The 13,734-nt window shown below is 34.9% G+C and overlaps 1 protein-coding gene across 12 annotated transcripts in view; it reads right to left on the minus strand.

Moving 5' to 3' along the window:
- Nucleotides 1-13,734, minus strand: part of EML5 (EMAP like 5) — a 138,059-nt gene that overhangs the window by 20,957 nt on the left and 103,368 nt on the right. For 9 of the 12 annotated variants that reach the window (XR_013929399.1, XM_080395102.1, XM_080395101.1 and 6 more), the window contains 4 exons: nucleotides 5,573-5,651; nucleotides 4,364-4,493; nucleotides 3,535-3,633; nucleotides 1,458-1,478 (listed from right to left, as the gene is read on the minus strand). Coding sequence is in view for 11 of the 12 variants with exons in the window: in XM_080395102.1 (XP_080251228.1) it covers nucleotides 1,458-1,478; nucleotides 3,535-3,633; nucleotides 4,364-4,493; nucleotides 5,573-5,651 (329 nt within the window). In the remaining variant the exon portion in view is untranslated. Of the gene's footprint in view, nucleotides 1-1,457; nucleotides 1,479-3,534; nucleotides 3,634-4,363; nucleotides 4,494-5,572; nucleotides 5,703-13,734 lie in introns of all 12 variants that reach the window. The other 3 variants (XM_080395095.1, XM_080395093.1, XM_080395098.1) reach the window with 3 other exon arrangements.

Genomic DNA, 13,734 nt, shown 5'->3' on the forward strand with positions numbered 1-13,734 from the left:
AGCCTTGGTCAAAATTTTTCTTCTGGGTGGCAGACAAAATTTCACCTAGATTTCATTCATAAGAACTGACAAAATCTTTCAGAGCAAGACTTGCAGGACAGAGAACGTGGACTCTTGAGTCCTCCTACTTGATGGCCTTCTTCTGCAAGTCTCTGTCCTGACATTGCGTCCTGCGACACTGTGGAGTACTCCAGCTGCTCAATGTCTGCTCTCACAAGAGAGATTTTCTAAGGTGTCATCTCCTGGGAGAAGTTAGATAAAGCTACTACGGGCTGGCAGGACAAAAAATATCTTCAGTACAATGAAGCAAACCTATACCAAGTCATTATGAAACTTGATTTGCCGTTCCAGCCTATCACAAACATTACTGCTTCAACAACCCCTGCCTCACTGTAGACAACAGAAAACTGGAACTAGAAAAGTGAAAGTTGCCAGCAAGAAAGCTGCCAAATAGCCATCGATAAATTTTAAGCGAAACTACGCAACTTTCTAATGAAGGCACGCGGCAGCTTGGATTCCAGATTAATGATTAAAGAAAAGAGTGCTGGTTTCAGGCAGTGACAACAGAGCTCAGTAATATACACAGGCTTAAACTACAGCTGCAGTAGGTGAGAAAAGGTACCTATAGTCTTCCTCCTATCCTTAGAGCAAGCATAAATTGGCGTATTTAAAAAATGTTAACACACATTAAAAATGCCATCGTATATTTGTTCTTCACAGAACAAACTTTAGATCCACATGAAGATTATTATACTTTCTAGTTACACGTGAACACACATTTATGCATCTCTGAAGATGTGTCACAAGACAATTATGGCTGCATAACAATGAAGTCACTCACACATGATGGTGATGAGTTTTTAAGATTACTGTTGAAAAAACAAGTTAATAAAAAATAGCTCAGTCAAGACTATCAAACTGTCAAAGACCCAAAATGATACAGAAAAAATTAAACTGACATCATAACAAGCATTTTGGATCAGTGGTAATAACTGCATGACAATCATACATAAATGTGAAAAGTGATTGGTTTTTTTCACTCAGTCACCTAGGCCTCCTCAATGGAATTTACTTTAGAAATGCATATTGAAATTATACTCAATTGAGTATCTAAAACAAATGTTAATTGTCAGCCCCAACATGTCTATGCAACCTGCAAGCATACACAGGAATGCTACAGTAGCAGTATGTATTAGAAACTCACTAATCACTGGGCAGCAAGAAGGGGTTATGTTACGACAAAAGTACGTTTTAAGTGTGTCTAACATTTTAATTGTTTCTATATTTACAATTTGCTGAGCTGTTGTGGTTTATATTCAGTGCTGACAGTAATATGACTGATACAGGGTTTTAATAAACTAAAAATGAATCCACATCACTTATTCCTCTATAAAGCTGTAGACTATTACTAGATAGTCTAACTACACCTGAAGATGTTAAAATTTTATTTCCCTTACCTGACATATCTGCTGAGTCTCCTGTAATGGAAAAGCAGCAGAAAAATAATTAGACCAGAAATAAGATAAAGTGCTAAAGAAAATATATGCCACATTTAGTGTAATTTCTTAACACACACCTTGATGTCACCTCTTTGCATTGAAGCAGCATCAACACTGCTTTTGGTGTTAAAGATGAACAATAAAAAGGCCCTCACATCAGAAATAAAAATTCATAGAATTAATATATTTTGATTTCTGTTTTGAGTTACAACATAAAAATCTAGTTTTGGTGTATGTTAGGTCTCTCTCTGCCAAACTAAATAAAAAACGTATTTTAGACATTACTGATATTTTAACAAATTAAGTGGGGAAAAAAGTGCTGAATGCTATTCTGCTAAGAAGTAATGTTTGAGTCTGATCTTGACAAGTGGCAAATACACCCAATTTTCTTCTATAGGAGCATTAAGAAGTCAGGACTATTCAGGTACTGGCAAGTATTACTGGGACTCTACATACAGCATTACTGTGTAAAAATATTTGAAATTATGTTTATGTAAATCTTTTGAAGATTTAAATCCTGCTGGTGAAACTATGCTTGTGCAAGTCATATCAGCTGGAAAAGTAGCATCAGTTAAGTATATTCTTTATGGAGTATGTACTCCTTAACATCTGTTCAGAATCTAAAAATAAGTGTTCTTTGAAGATATTTTGCTTCCAGTTCATTTTTCAGATTTAATTCTCTCCTTAAAAGTATGTTTGTAGCCTAATTTTTAAGTGTCATCTGCTCCTGATTTACATGCCTTAATCCATGTTACGAAACAGTTAAAATTATTCTCCTGCTAGTTGATGCAGAAATGATTAAGGGTCCTGTGTTTCTTCTTGGGTAAGACAAACACTGAAGAAAATCCATGCAAAGAACAAATTTTCACATTATGCTTACACTCTTCCCATATATTCTATCATATGGAAAGGCAAATGGCCAAATAATGAAATGTGCTGAAAAAGCAAACTCCTAGACAATAAAAGGTCTGTTATTCCCGCAAATGGTCTTTGCAATCAAATGATAGGCAAAAATCTGGTGATTATTTTTTCCATTTAAATTATTTCGATTAATGGTTTCTTTAAACTGATGTGAGACAAGAAACTCACCAAGAAATGAAGCTATTTTAGCTAAAGAGTTACTACTATCAATGAGTCAATTTTAATGAGACACACACCTAAAAATCCAAAAGACAGAGGGAAGCAGGTAGTAAACTCTGACAAACTGACTGTATTTAGATGAAACATCTAAACCAAACCTACAGGGAAGAAAAAAAAAAAAAAGCTACTCTGGCTAAAACTAAGCTTTTTTTGTGTTATATGCACTAAGGAAAACAACGTGGGTTGTAATCTGCTGAGGAACAACTGAAGGTATGAAAACTGCAGTTGGCTTGTAGGACTACAAAAACTACACTATTCGGCAAAATTTGGAAACAGCAGTATTAGTTAAGCGATGCAGATCCACAGTGGTTTTTTGTTGGTTGTTTTTTTTGGTTGCTTTTTTTTTTTTTTAACATGGTTAGTTCATAGATGCACTTAATATTACTATGAAACATGTATATTTTCCCCCTAAATCTAAATTTATCTGTTGGGAAACACCATTAGGGTTTTGGTTCTGCCTACAATATTACAACTATATATTATCAAAACACCAAGTAGGTATTATAAAACTGCCTGACGAGATAAAACCTACATAAAGTGACATCTATTTTAAGAACTCTGGGTTTAGTCCATATAGAAATGAAAGCTAGCTCAATTAAGCTTCTGATAGTTAAATAAAACCAGACTAATTTCATGGGGCTTAAGATTTCTAAAAAAAAATATTTTGATAACACTTCAAACAAAAGATAAGCTTAATCTTCTTTCATGCCTCAATGTTTTTTGTTCAGCTTTATTAAATTACACTCAAAGAAACATGTAAAGAGGACAGGTAACTGAGTAACACTCATACAAACGGAGATAGCATAATCAAATATTTTTGTGATTAATCATGAACTCACAAGGCCCTAACTGCATGCTCTTAAGTTAATTTCTTTTTACAAAAATACAAACATACCTACTTGGCCAGTTGCCACTATGTTGGTAAACTTGGGGTGCTGATTTACAGTGAGGCACAAAATATCATCATTGTGTTCCTGGTAAAAAGACTGAGAGCCTAAAAAAAAAATAATGAAAAAGTCCAACTTTTAATTAAAACATTTATACACACATAGACACAGTTATGTTGAAAATTTTATATTTGCTAGAAAACAGCATTAAGATGATGTTGCAGTTCGGAGCTTATAACCAAGAAACAGAAAGAAACTTCCAATTTTTTTATCTCTATTTTAACACATAGCACTCAGTAACTCCAAACTATTTCCTCAAGCCTTCTCCATCACGTTGCTCAAATATCACAGAAACAAACTGCATTGTGTTACTCTTAAAAGGTCTAAATTATCTAAACTAAATAGGTTATACGGAATGAATGTATTGATACGGATGTCTGAAAAGTAAACCAAATAAAAATACTAACTTGGTTCTAGAAAAAAAATATTAATAACTACAATGACCCCACTGTTCAGGTGTTATACCTTCTGCGATAATTTTAACAAGCAAATTACAGAAAGCTGATACCAAAATATTCAAATCTTTACTTCCTCCAAATTTAGTCACCAGAAACATTTGAATATATTTAGCTTGCTTATGCAGCTATTACAAATCATCTCAACAGACTGAATTTTTAGCAAACAATTATAATGATAATAATGATAATAATGATGATACTACTACTACTACTAATTTCCCCATTTACTTTTATAGGATTTAAAGCATGCCAGTTACTTCATAAACTGTAACTCCATGTATATGAAGAAACATTTTTCCTCGAGTGGGTTTTTGCCTACCTGTTGCCACATTATACAAGATCCCAATAGACGCAGTATGATATATTACATCAGCACCATCATTCAAATAGTGCACATTGTTTCTGCAGTCCTTGCCTCGGTACCCAAATACCAGCTCCAAAATTAGGTCCTAAAAAAGATATTTACATCTATTAGATACTCAAAACTTTAAAGCAACTATGAACTTTACTGTATCTTCCAGGATTTTATTTTTCAAACATGTCCTTATGTAGTAAAGGAGAAGGAGTTTATGTCTCAAACCAACAGAAACTGAGATCCTGCCTTCCTTGTCAGCTTCCATTGCTGCTTATTCTTGTTGTACAGTAAAGTCATCTTATCATCTCTGTTTGGTGGATGCTGTAGGATATTTATATGTGCATACACACACACACACTCACACATATATATATATACACAGAAAGAGTCACTCATGTATGTACACATCTATATAAATAAATAAATTACAGTGAGCTGAGAATACAGCTTTTTTGATGCATAAGATAAGAAACAAAGAATGACAAATATTGGTCCACAATTTAGTTCCAGCTGGCAATTAAGAAAGCTGAATTACAGACTACAACTTCTAGCACACAGATGGCAAAAGGCCATTTATTATGCTACACCAAACATTTTGTTTTGTATCACAGAAAATATCTCAGTTGATATGAAGCATTGCAGTTTTCAATGTTAGGTGAAATTTCCAGTTCAGATTAATCAAAAGTGAGTATATTTATTTGCACTGGCTATATAATTAAAAAACAGGTGCCTGAGCTAAAGGCATCAGCAGATTTTAAAAAATTATTTTATTCTTAGAACTGTTAACGATGAATTTTAAACAAAGTGTTAAAATAAATTAAAAAAAACCCTGCAGTAAAAGATGTTTTGTTTTATTAGCTATAATATATCCACTAATAATCCAGTTATATAAACAGGACATAATGCTTTCTACACACTGCATTTAAAAGGTTTTATTGTTACTAAGAATTAAGTTGTGCTACAGTTTGTTTTCAAGAAAAAGTATCAGGCTTTTTGGATTTTAAAACAAAAAATTATCTCCCACTTTTCTGCTGTATATTTACTCATTATTCAATAATCCCATCTTTGACACATTTAAAATGAAACAATCACTTAGTGTGTCCACAAAGGTGTCAATTTTTGGCAAAAAACAATCCTAAAAGGAGAGGAAGAGGAGGCCGAAGTTTTTCTTACCTCTATAGGTCTCTTTTTTTTCCCAACATTATTTGTCTGAAGTTTCTCTGGCTGTGGCAACGCCCTACTAACTGGTGGTCTGAAATAAAGAACTGTGAATAAGAGAAGGCTGTCCGTCACCCATTCCATACTAACAACAGTACCTTCCAACCTGCTATTGCATATGGAAAACTTACAGCCCTATCCTGCCTAACTGATATTTGTATTCATCTTTAAAAGAAATAACTCTGTCAAAGGAAAAAAACCCAAACATCTTTGTTTAACACGCTAGGTTTTCCAACAATTCTTCAACAATCCACGAGGTTAATACAAAGCTTGTTTTACAATGAAATGACCACTGGTAATAATCGTCTTAGCTTTTTCATGGTATATTCTTAAGGTACTTTCATCTTCTCTGTAGCAATTTTTGTTGGGTAAACTTTAAAGGCTTACCTGATCAACCTAAATACTTGAGAGAACTATTCCCACATGCCTCCAGTAGGCCCTAACTTTTCCTATTTTTCTAACAGTTTGTAGAAAGAACCTGCCCATTCAGTGTTACTTCAATCAACAGAAACAAGTTATTGATCAGCGCTTAGTTGGAAGTAAACCATCACCATGCAAATGCACGAATATCAGCCATAACTTATGTTCCACTGTTCTGAATAGCCCAGATTTAATCAAGAAATCTCAACTAGATACATTTGATAAATATCTGTAACATATCTTTCAGATTACATTCAACTGCTCCTATACAAAGGAAGATGCAAACAAGTAAATTTCATTTATCAAAATTATGCAATTATTTCTAGTAATCTGCAGGAGCATTGGTTATTGATTCTACACACGCAGCATAAGTGGCCATGAAAAGAAAGCTGTAAGTTTGCCCCTTAAGAAGAATCATTAATTTAAAAATAATTCTACATATAGATTCAATGAAATCCAGCTGATTTAATCCAGTAGGCAGTGTGACAAACAAATCTCACACATAAAGCTCTTTAGTATTCCCTTTTTAGGATGAAGTACTTTTAATTCCATCTGCACTCCTGAATGACTTCAGTGTGTGTCTTTTCTGAGAACAACAGACTATGATTTTTTGTACACTGTGTATTCTGAACTACATTCAAGAAATATTTTTTCAGTCAAATAAAAGACCATTTTCTGAGTTTTATTTCTTCACTTTCCTTGTCTATTTTTAGGACAATTTATAGACTGATGTCGTATCACCAGTTGAAAGATTTGTACATAATGTAACGCAAACTATACTACAACTGTAAACTGTGTTCTGAGATACTTCAGTTACTTCCTCTATGCTTAGAAGCTTGTAAAGTACCTATGGAAAAAAAATTACAAAAGAAAAACAGATAATGAAAAATTTCTGTCTAGTAAAGAAGTCTGTCAGAAGCCTGGATCACCCAAACATCAAGTTTATTAAAACTTGTTATTTTGTTAGATAGGGTCAGAGGGAGGTACTTGAAATATTTAACTCAGCATCATAAATCTAGATTTTATGAAATGTGAAATCTTTACTATAGAAAATTCAAATCCAGATCCAAAAAGAAATAGCGTACTTTACATTAGATAGTTAAGACAGTGAGTCTTTTCATAGGGAGTGGATATGGGCCGTATTAAAAAAAAAGGTATCACAACAAAGTATGAAATAATAATTTAAAGTTAGAATAAAAAAATTCAAGGCATGAAGGAAAATAACCAAGGCTCATGTTTCATATTTATTTATAAATAAGTGTAAATTAAAACAGAAAACAATTATTGAGGTAGAACTTCACAAAGAATGGTAGTCTAACACTTGTTTTTTGCTACTCCAAAATTCCTCTTCTTGGAAAACAGACTTCTAAAAACTGGTAGTACAGGCAAAATCTGGGGACATGTGGACATGCACTACATTTCTCCTCACTCAGAGACAAATATCAAAAGACAGCAGCATTTAAATACACACCTTCAGTCCTGCTTGAAATATGTCTGGTGGGAATGTATCCCCAGACTTCATTCTCAAAGGTCCTCAGTTACAGATCTTTTTTTACTCTCAGAGGTCTACCAGTTAGAAGGAATTCACATACACTTCAAGACAGAAAAGCAAGGCATTTTAATTTCTTTTTGAGTAAGAAAAACAGCCTGGACCTAGCTCACAGCCATAGCATCCTGTCCCTTAGCCTGTGAAGGTGAAAAAGTATTCTCCTCACTTTTGGAAAAAAGGAGGAAAAGCAAACCAAGCAGAGTCTGGGCTGCCCTCATCATCTATACTAGCATGTTGCCCAGTATAGGAGGCAAAGAATATATCTGATTTCTGTCAGCATTCCCAACATCGAATTTCATGACCACTCTTGAATCACTACTGTCTTCCAGTGAGTTCTTTCCAGGTCTTATACTTGATGTAAAACTCCTGGCCTCCCCAGCTATTTTCCAGGTCCTTCCTTCTCTTCTGTCCAGTCACCTGACTCCTAGCATCCTCTCATCTAGCCTGTCACATATCACAACAATAATATTCCTACATATGATTAAAATTCTCACTTTTTAGTTTTTTTAAAAAATAAACTAAACTTTTATTTAGAAGTTTCTAAATTATCAACAGAAAACACTCCCAACAGGTCACAATGTTTGTCATATTAAATATACATGGAGAGAGGTCCATTAAAGTTTTGCAGAGAGAAAAAAAAAGTCTTTGACCATATTTGTTCCCCTCCTTCACAGTAGATGAGCAATTTTAGTTATAAATACACTGATCAAGGGGCAACAGGTACCTCCCAGTGCCGCAGAAGCCATCTTATCACTGTGTGCTACTCAAATTGGGTCAAATCCAGTCAAGTAAAACTACTGAAATGCATGAACAAAAACTAAAAGGCACAGGTTCTGTATGGGAAATGGGCTTTCTGAAAGCACTTCAGTGATACAGAGAATAAAAACCTGCCCTCATTCATTCAAGTAAACGAAGAGACAAAGAGAGAGAGAAACCAATACAGCCCAGACCCAAACAAAATTTGTTGTTGTTGCTGGGGTAATAATCAGATAGCTTCATCAAACATTTGAGGTAAATTTACATCGATACCCTCTTCTTTCATAAACAATTTTTCCCCCCTCCATATGTTTTTTTTTTTTTAAATGGTCACTCTGACCTCCCAAAATATTAAAAATTACAGGTTTGTTTGAGTTTTAGAGTGATTTGGGGTTTTGTGGAGGTTTGTTTGTTTGTTTGTTGGGGCTGGTTGGTTGGTTGGTTTTTTCGGGGGGGTGGGGGTGGGGGGGGGTTTGCATATGAATACAAGAATTGCTTAAAACTGAACAAGTTTTAGTGCTTATGATTTCTGAAGTTAAATGGCAAAATAATAACCAGTTCTCTGTCTGTGCAATCAAAAGTCTCTGGAGAATGAACAGGACTGACAAGTTAAATGAGTTGTACATAACCATGATTACACATATCCTCTTATTTTATGCCTAAGAATTATAGTTATTGAAATATATCTAATACCTGATTTCTGTAACAGATTAATGATATTAAGAGCTGCTAACCATTTTTTTTTCCTACCTACAGTTTATTATTTTGAATTATAATTAAAATCCCTTACATCCTTTCAGACCTCCATAACTGCTGCTTATTTATTAGGTAACTCGGACCACACTTATAAATGCAAGAAGCTCCTTAAAAAATACTTATACAAAAGTAGTTCCTTTAAAACTTACATAATGTTGACTTTAAATCCTTTTAAAATTAAGCAAACACAACATGTACCTTTGTCTTTTTAAACACGGAAATCAGGAACAATGCTGAAGTGCTGAAAACTGGAAGATTGTACACCAGTGATTCTGTTGGTCCTAACCATTAGTTTCCCCAGGAATCAGAGAGGTGGGAAAAAGAGGAACCTATAATAAATATTATCAGTGTTCACAAGTTTTCCACTGTCATGTTACCTCTTCTCTCATCCCATGCAGCAGCTATAAAATCAAACAGCAAGCACAGTAAGGAGTATTGCAGAAACGTGACACTGGTGTACTGTTTGTTGTGCATGCTGCTTCTACTGGCATGTGGTAGAACTCAAAAAGGCCTCTGGAGGAAAAAAAAATAAATCCAGCCCTGTATGACACGCATATTAAGGACTAAAAAGAAAATCACAATGCTACCTGACTCAGCTGTGAGGCATCAATGTCCAAGATATGATTGCTAGCTTACACATACACCAGCAGAAAAAAATTCCAAACTTTCTTGAATAAAGTAGAAAAAGATAAAACCTTCTTACAGTTCCAGAGAGCTTTTATAGCTGACAGACACATGCAATTTCTGATGCTTTTAAGACAGCAAGGAAATCTTTAAATGTAGCTTCTTTTAGATTACATTGCAGCCAGCAGATGGAAAAAGAACATCAAGATTGTAGATCTAGTAATCTTGCATAAATTTCTCTATTACTGATATACTTTTTCTACTGTTCAAAGTAATGCCACTTGAAAAATAAATTAAAAAAAATATCTATGAAAAGTAGTGCAAAGACAGGAGACTACTACGCATTACCACACAGAAAACCACCTGATCTAAAGCACGATGTCCAAACTGTAGGGAACAGAGCCCAGTTCTCTTAGGTCAATTCCTAACAATGTATCCATAAAAATATTTTTATGCCCATCTGGATTTAGAGCTTCTAAGGAGAAAAAAAGGTATTCCCAGAAATGCTGTTATTTAGGAGAAACAGTGTATAATTATCAGTTGTCAGAGGCTAGTGCTGTTTGACTGCTCTTGCAAAGATACGTAAAAATCAGAGACTGAGGAGGACTGCATAGGTCAGCGGAGATCCAAAGAAATAACACAGATACATCTAAAGCAGCAGAGGAAATCCCTGAAATTCATATATTTGAGGTAAAGAAAATGAAAAGTATGTTCAACTAGTTTTTCCCTGAAAAAAACAACCCACCGAAACCACCAAAGGCAAGCTTAATAGCAGTTGGAAACTTGATGACTATAGTTTATCCAGAGAGCTTTGGAGAAGCAGCGAGTGACAATCCTGTGCTGACCAGGCAAGTGGCACACAAGGGCTGTAGGCTCCATCACTGGAGCTCAGGCCTGCCTCACAGATGGGGGTAGGGACAGATTGAGCAAAACTGCCCAATCCACCTCCTGCTCACTCCGGAACGCTTCCAAACATTTTATATTTTTAATTTCTGATTTGTCATGGACAATTCAGCAACAGTCTTATTACTGTTGCTCTAGAAATTGATAAAACACAGCATAAAGAGCCCTTCTTCCACTTGTCACCCGCACATTTGATAGAGCACTTAAGTCTCATTTCTTTCCTGCCCCCCCTTATTTAATTTATGTCCCTAAAGATAAAAAAGCCAATTAGAGAAAAAGAAAGCAGAAAAACTAAATAGAGCAGAAAAGCACAGCTGAAGTTTCATGAAAGCAACAAAAACTGAAAGGACACGGTTCTGGCACAGGTCTATGTTACTGGAACTGAGCTGACTGGAAGTGAAGACTTCTCTGCTGCTCGGATCTAGAATGTGGCATTTTTATAGCGTTTGCTGTCTGCTAATCCCTTGTGATAGAATGGGAGAAGAGGTAAAACAATTTCACATTACGCAACTACCTGAAAAGACCATCTATACTTAAAAGCTGTACAGATAAAGAGATACAAATATAGGTTTGATATCCATCCTTAGCCTATCATTAAAGTATGTTTACATTTGTACATTACCATACAAAAGGGTAAAGTAAATGTACATTGGTCAATAAAACTTGACAGTCTATATGCAGCTATACTATCTCACAGGTCACCTAAACAATTATATAAGTACCCACCTATGACAGACTAACTCATTGATTCAGAGCAGTGGAACTGGAATGCAAATTACAAGCACATATGCATTTTTTTCCCCAGTTAAGTTTAAAGACTGTAACTTGTGCATTTAAAAGCAGGAATGCTGAAGGACACCAGAATACATTTTCCAAATGCTTTTTTAAAGGTACAAAGGCTGAAGATATTTTTCATTTGCTATTTAATGTGCAGGGAAGCCACTAATGGCATGCATATACAACACACAGTGGTCATATACCTGTATGTGTAACTGGCTGCATGATCATAAACTGTGTGCAAAAGATGGGAAGGAGAGCATGAACATTTTGGGGTGAATGCACATACAGATGGGATCAGTTTGAACATATGGAAGCAGAGTTCCAGCCATCTATCACAGGGCAAATAAATACCTCAACATTGGCACTTAATTTTCAATATGATAACAGAATCTATATATATAGTTTAATAATCCTTGTTATGAGACCATAAAAAATGGAATACAAGCATTTTGTAGTAGTTTGTGAAACAAAGAAATCCCTTTTCATGGTTGTCTTGTATCATGTTGTTGTATTTCACTCACTGTTTTTATTCTTGGTACTGAATTTCTAAAGTTATTAAGGGAGGGTCTTCTGTGGTTAATATAAACTGCCATCAATTCTTTGAGTTCCATGGTAACTAATGACAATGCCAATTACAACACTTATTTCTGTTTTAAAAATCCAAGTGTTGTTTTGGGCATGATTTCATAGAGCAAGTTACAGCTGTTGGTACGAAAGAAGTCCCTTCCTGTGAGGGTCACCATAGCTGCACCTTGTACTCTGGGGGACTTGCAGAGAACTTGGCAACTGATTTTGCAGTAGCCTTCAGCAGGAAGTGACTTTCACTCCCTCCCCAAAAGGTGTTGGCAAGCATGAAGTAGAGAATTAATTTTAAAAGTAAGGAGGAGTTCCTTCCACTTACTCTTGGTAAGACTGTCAAAGCCACCTATGAAGCTTTAGAGGTCTGCTTTCCTTTAGAAGATAATGAAACCTGGTAGTTTTTAAATGCTGCTTCTAGACAGTGATTAGTCATAATTATTTTCATGTGCCCTATGAATAGTAAGTGCCATTTTGTATGCACTAATGCAGATATAGGTAATTTATTACTCAATTAATTCAACAACATAGACAACTTGACATGTCAGGTGGGACTGTCCCATCAAATGTAAAACAATCTACTTTTGAGGTTCATAGCTGCCCAGTAGAGAGTGCTAATCTCTGTATTTTAATAAATATTATTGAAAAATACTATTTGTAAAACATGCAAGTTTAATGTTCTATGTAGTTAATTTTCTAGCGCTAAGTAAATAAATATCTAGGTTATTGTATGGAATACAGCTACAATGAATACATATAAATTTAAAATCTGTAGTACAGCAATATTTTGAAGAGTGAGAGGTGCATGGCATAGCACCCTACGTGACAGATGGCTTTTTAAGGAAAATGGGAGATGATAGTAAAATATGGACTAGATAGCAAAATAAAAGCATTACCTGGAACCTCTTTTCAGCAGCAGGTGGGAAAGAGAAAAGGATTACTTATACAAGTTTGGCTGAAAGCTAGGTGTCAGTGAATTATTTATAGAAATTATTATTATTATTATTGACTTTCTGGTTCGTTTACTTCTTTTTACAAGGGGATTATTCACAACTTCATAGGTTATGTAAATCTATTGTACAGAAAGCTCCCATTCACTTATATGAGAATCATGAACATGTGTTGGCATGAGAATATAATTCTTAGGACTGATCCGTACTGTAAACAGAGAAAGCAAGCAGAAGCAGACCCCAAACCCGCTGAAGTATATCAAGCATTTAAAGAGAATTAAACACAACAGCCAAATTACTCAAAGTTGTGCAAGTTTAACTTCCTGAAATGAGCTAGTGAATAGAACATGTCAACTCGCTATTGAAGACAGATGCTCAAGTTCACTCAGAAAAACACATTCAGTTATACTAAAATACATTTATCTCAGCTAGTCAAAATGTGCGGGGTACTGAGCACTGCTGATACATACTGTTTTTTCATTATTGAATTCAGTTTGTTGACTGAAGATATTTTGAAATCTGTTTCACAAATTTGGTGCACTGGATGGGTTTTCTCAGTTGTATGTGATGCCTACTCCTACATTTAAACTAGCAAAACATCATTATTAATCATCAGAATATATGGGCATGTACAGATTATTTCCTAATATTTGTACTATGCATGGGCACTTTTCATTAGTCTGATTAGCAGTTACACTTCCTTTGTTTTGATTTGCTTTTCTTTTAAGAACTACCTAGCAATTTGACTGCAGCAAGGAGGACACTAGTTATCAGTCTTTTCCACTTATAGGTGAAGGAAAAAG

This window comes from Falco punctatus, assembly GCF_963210335.1.
Source record: "Falco punctatus genome assembly, chromosome: 7".
Taxonomy (NCBI): domain Eukaryota; kingdom Metazoa; phylum Chordata; class Aves; order Falconiformes; family Falconidae; genus Falco; species Falco punctatus.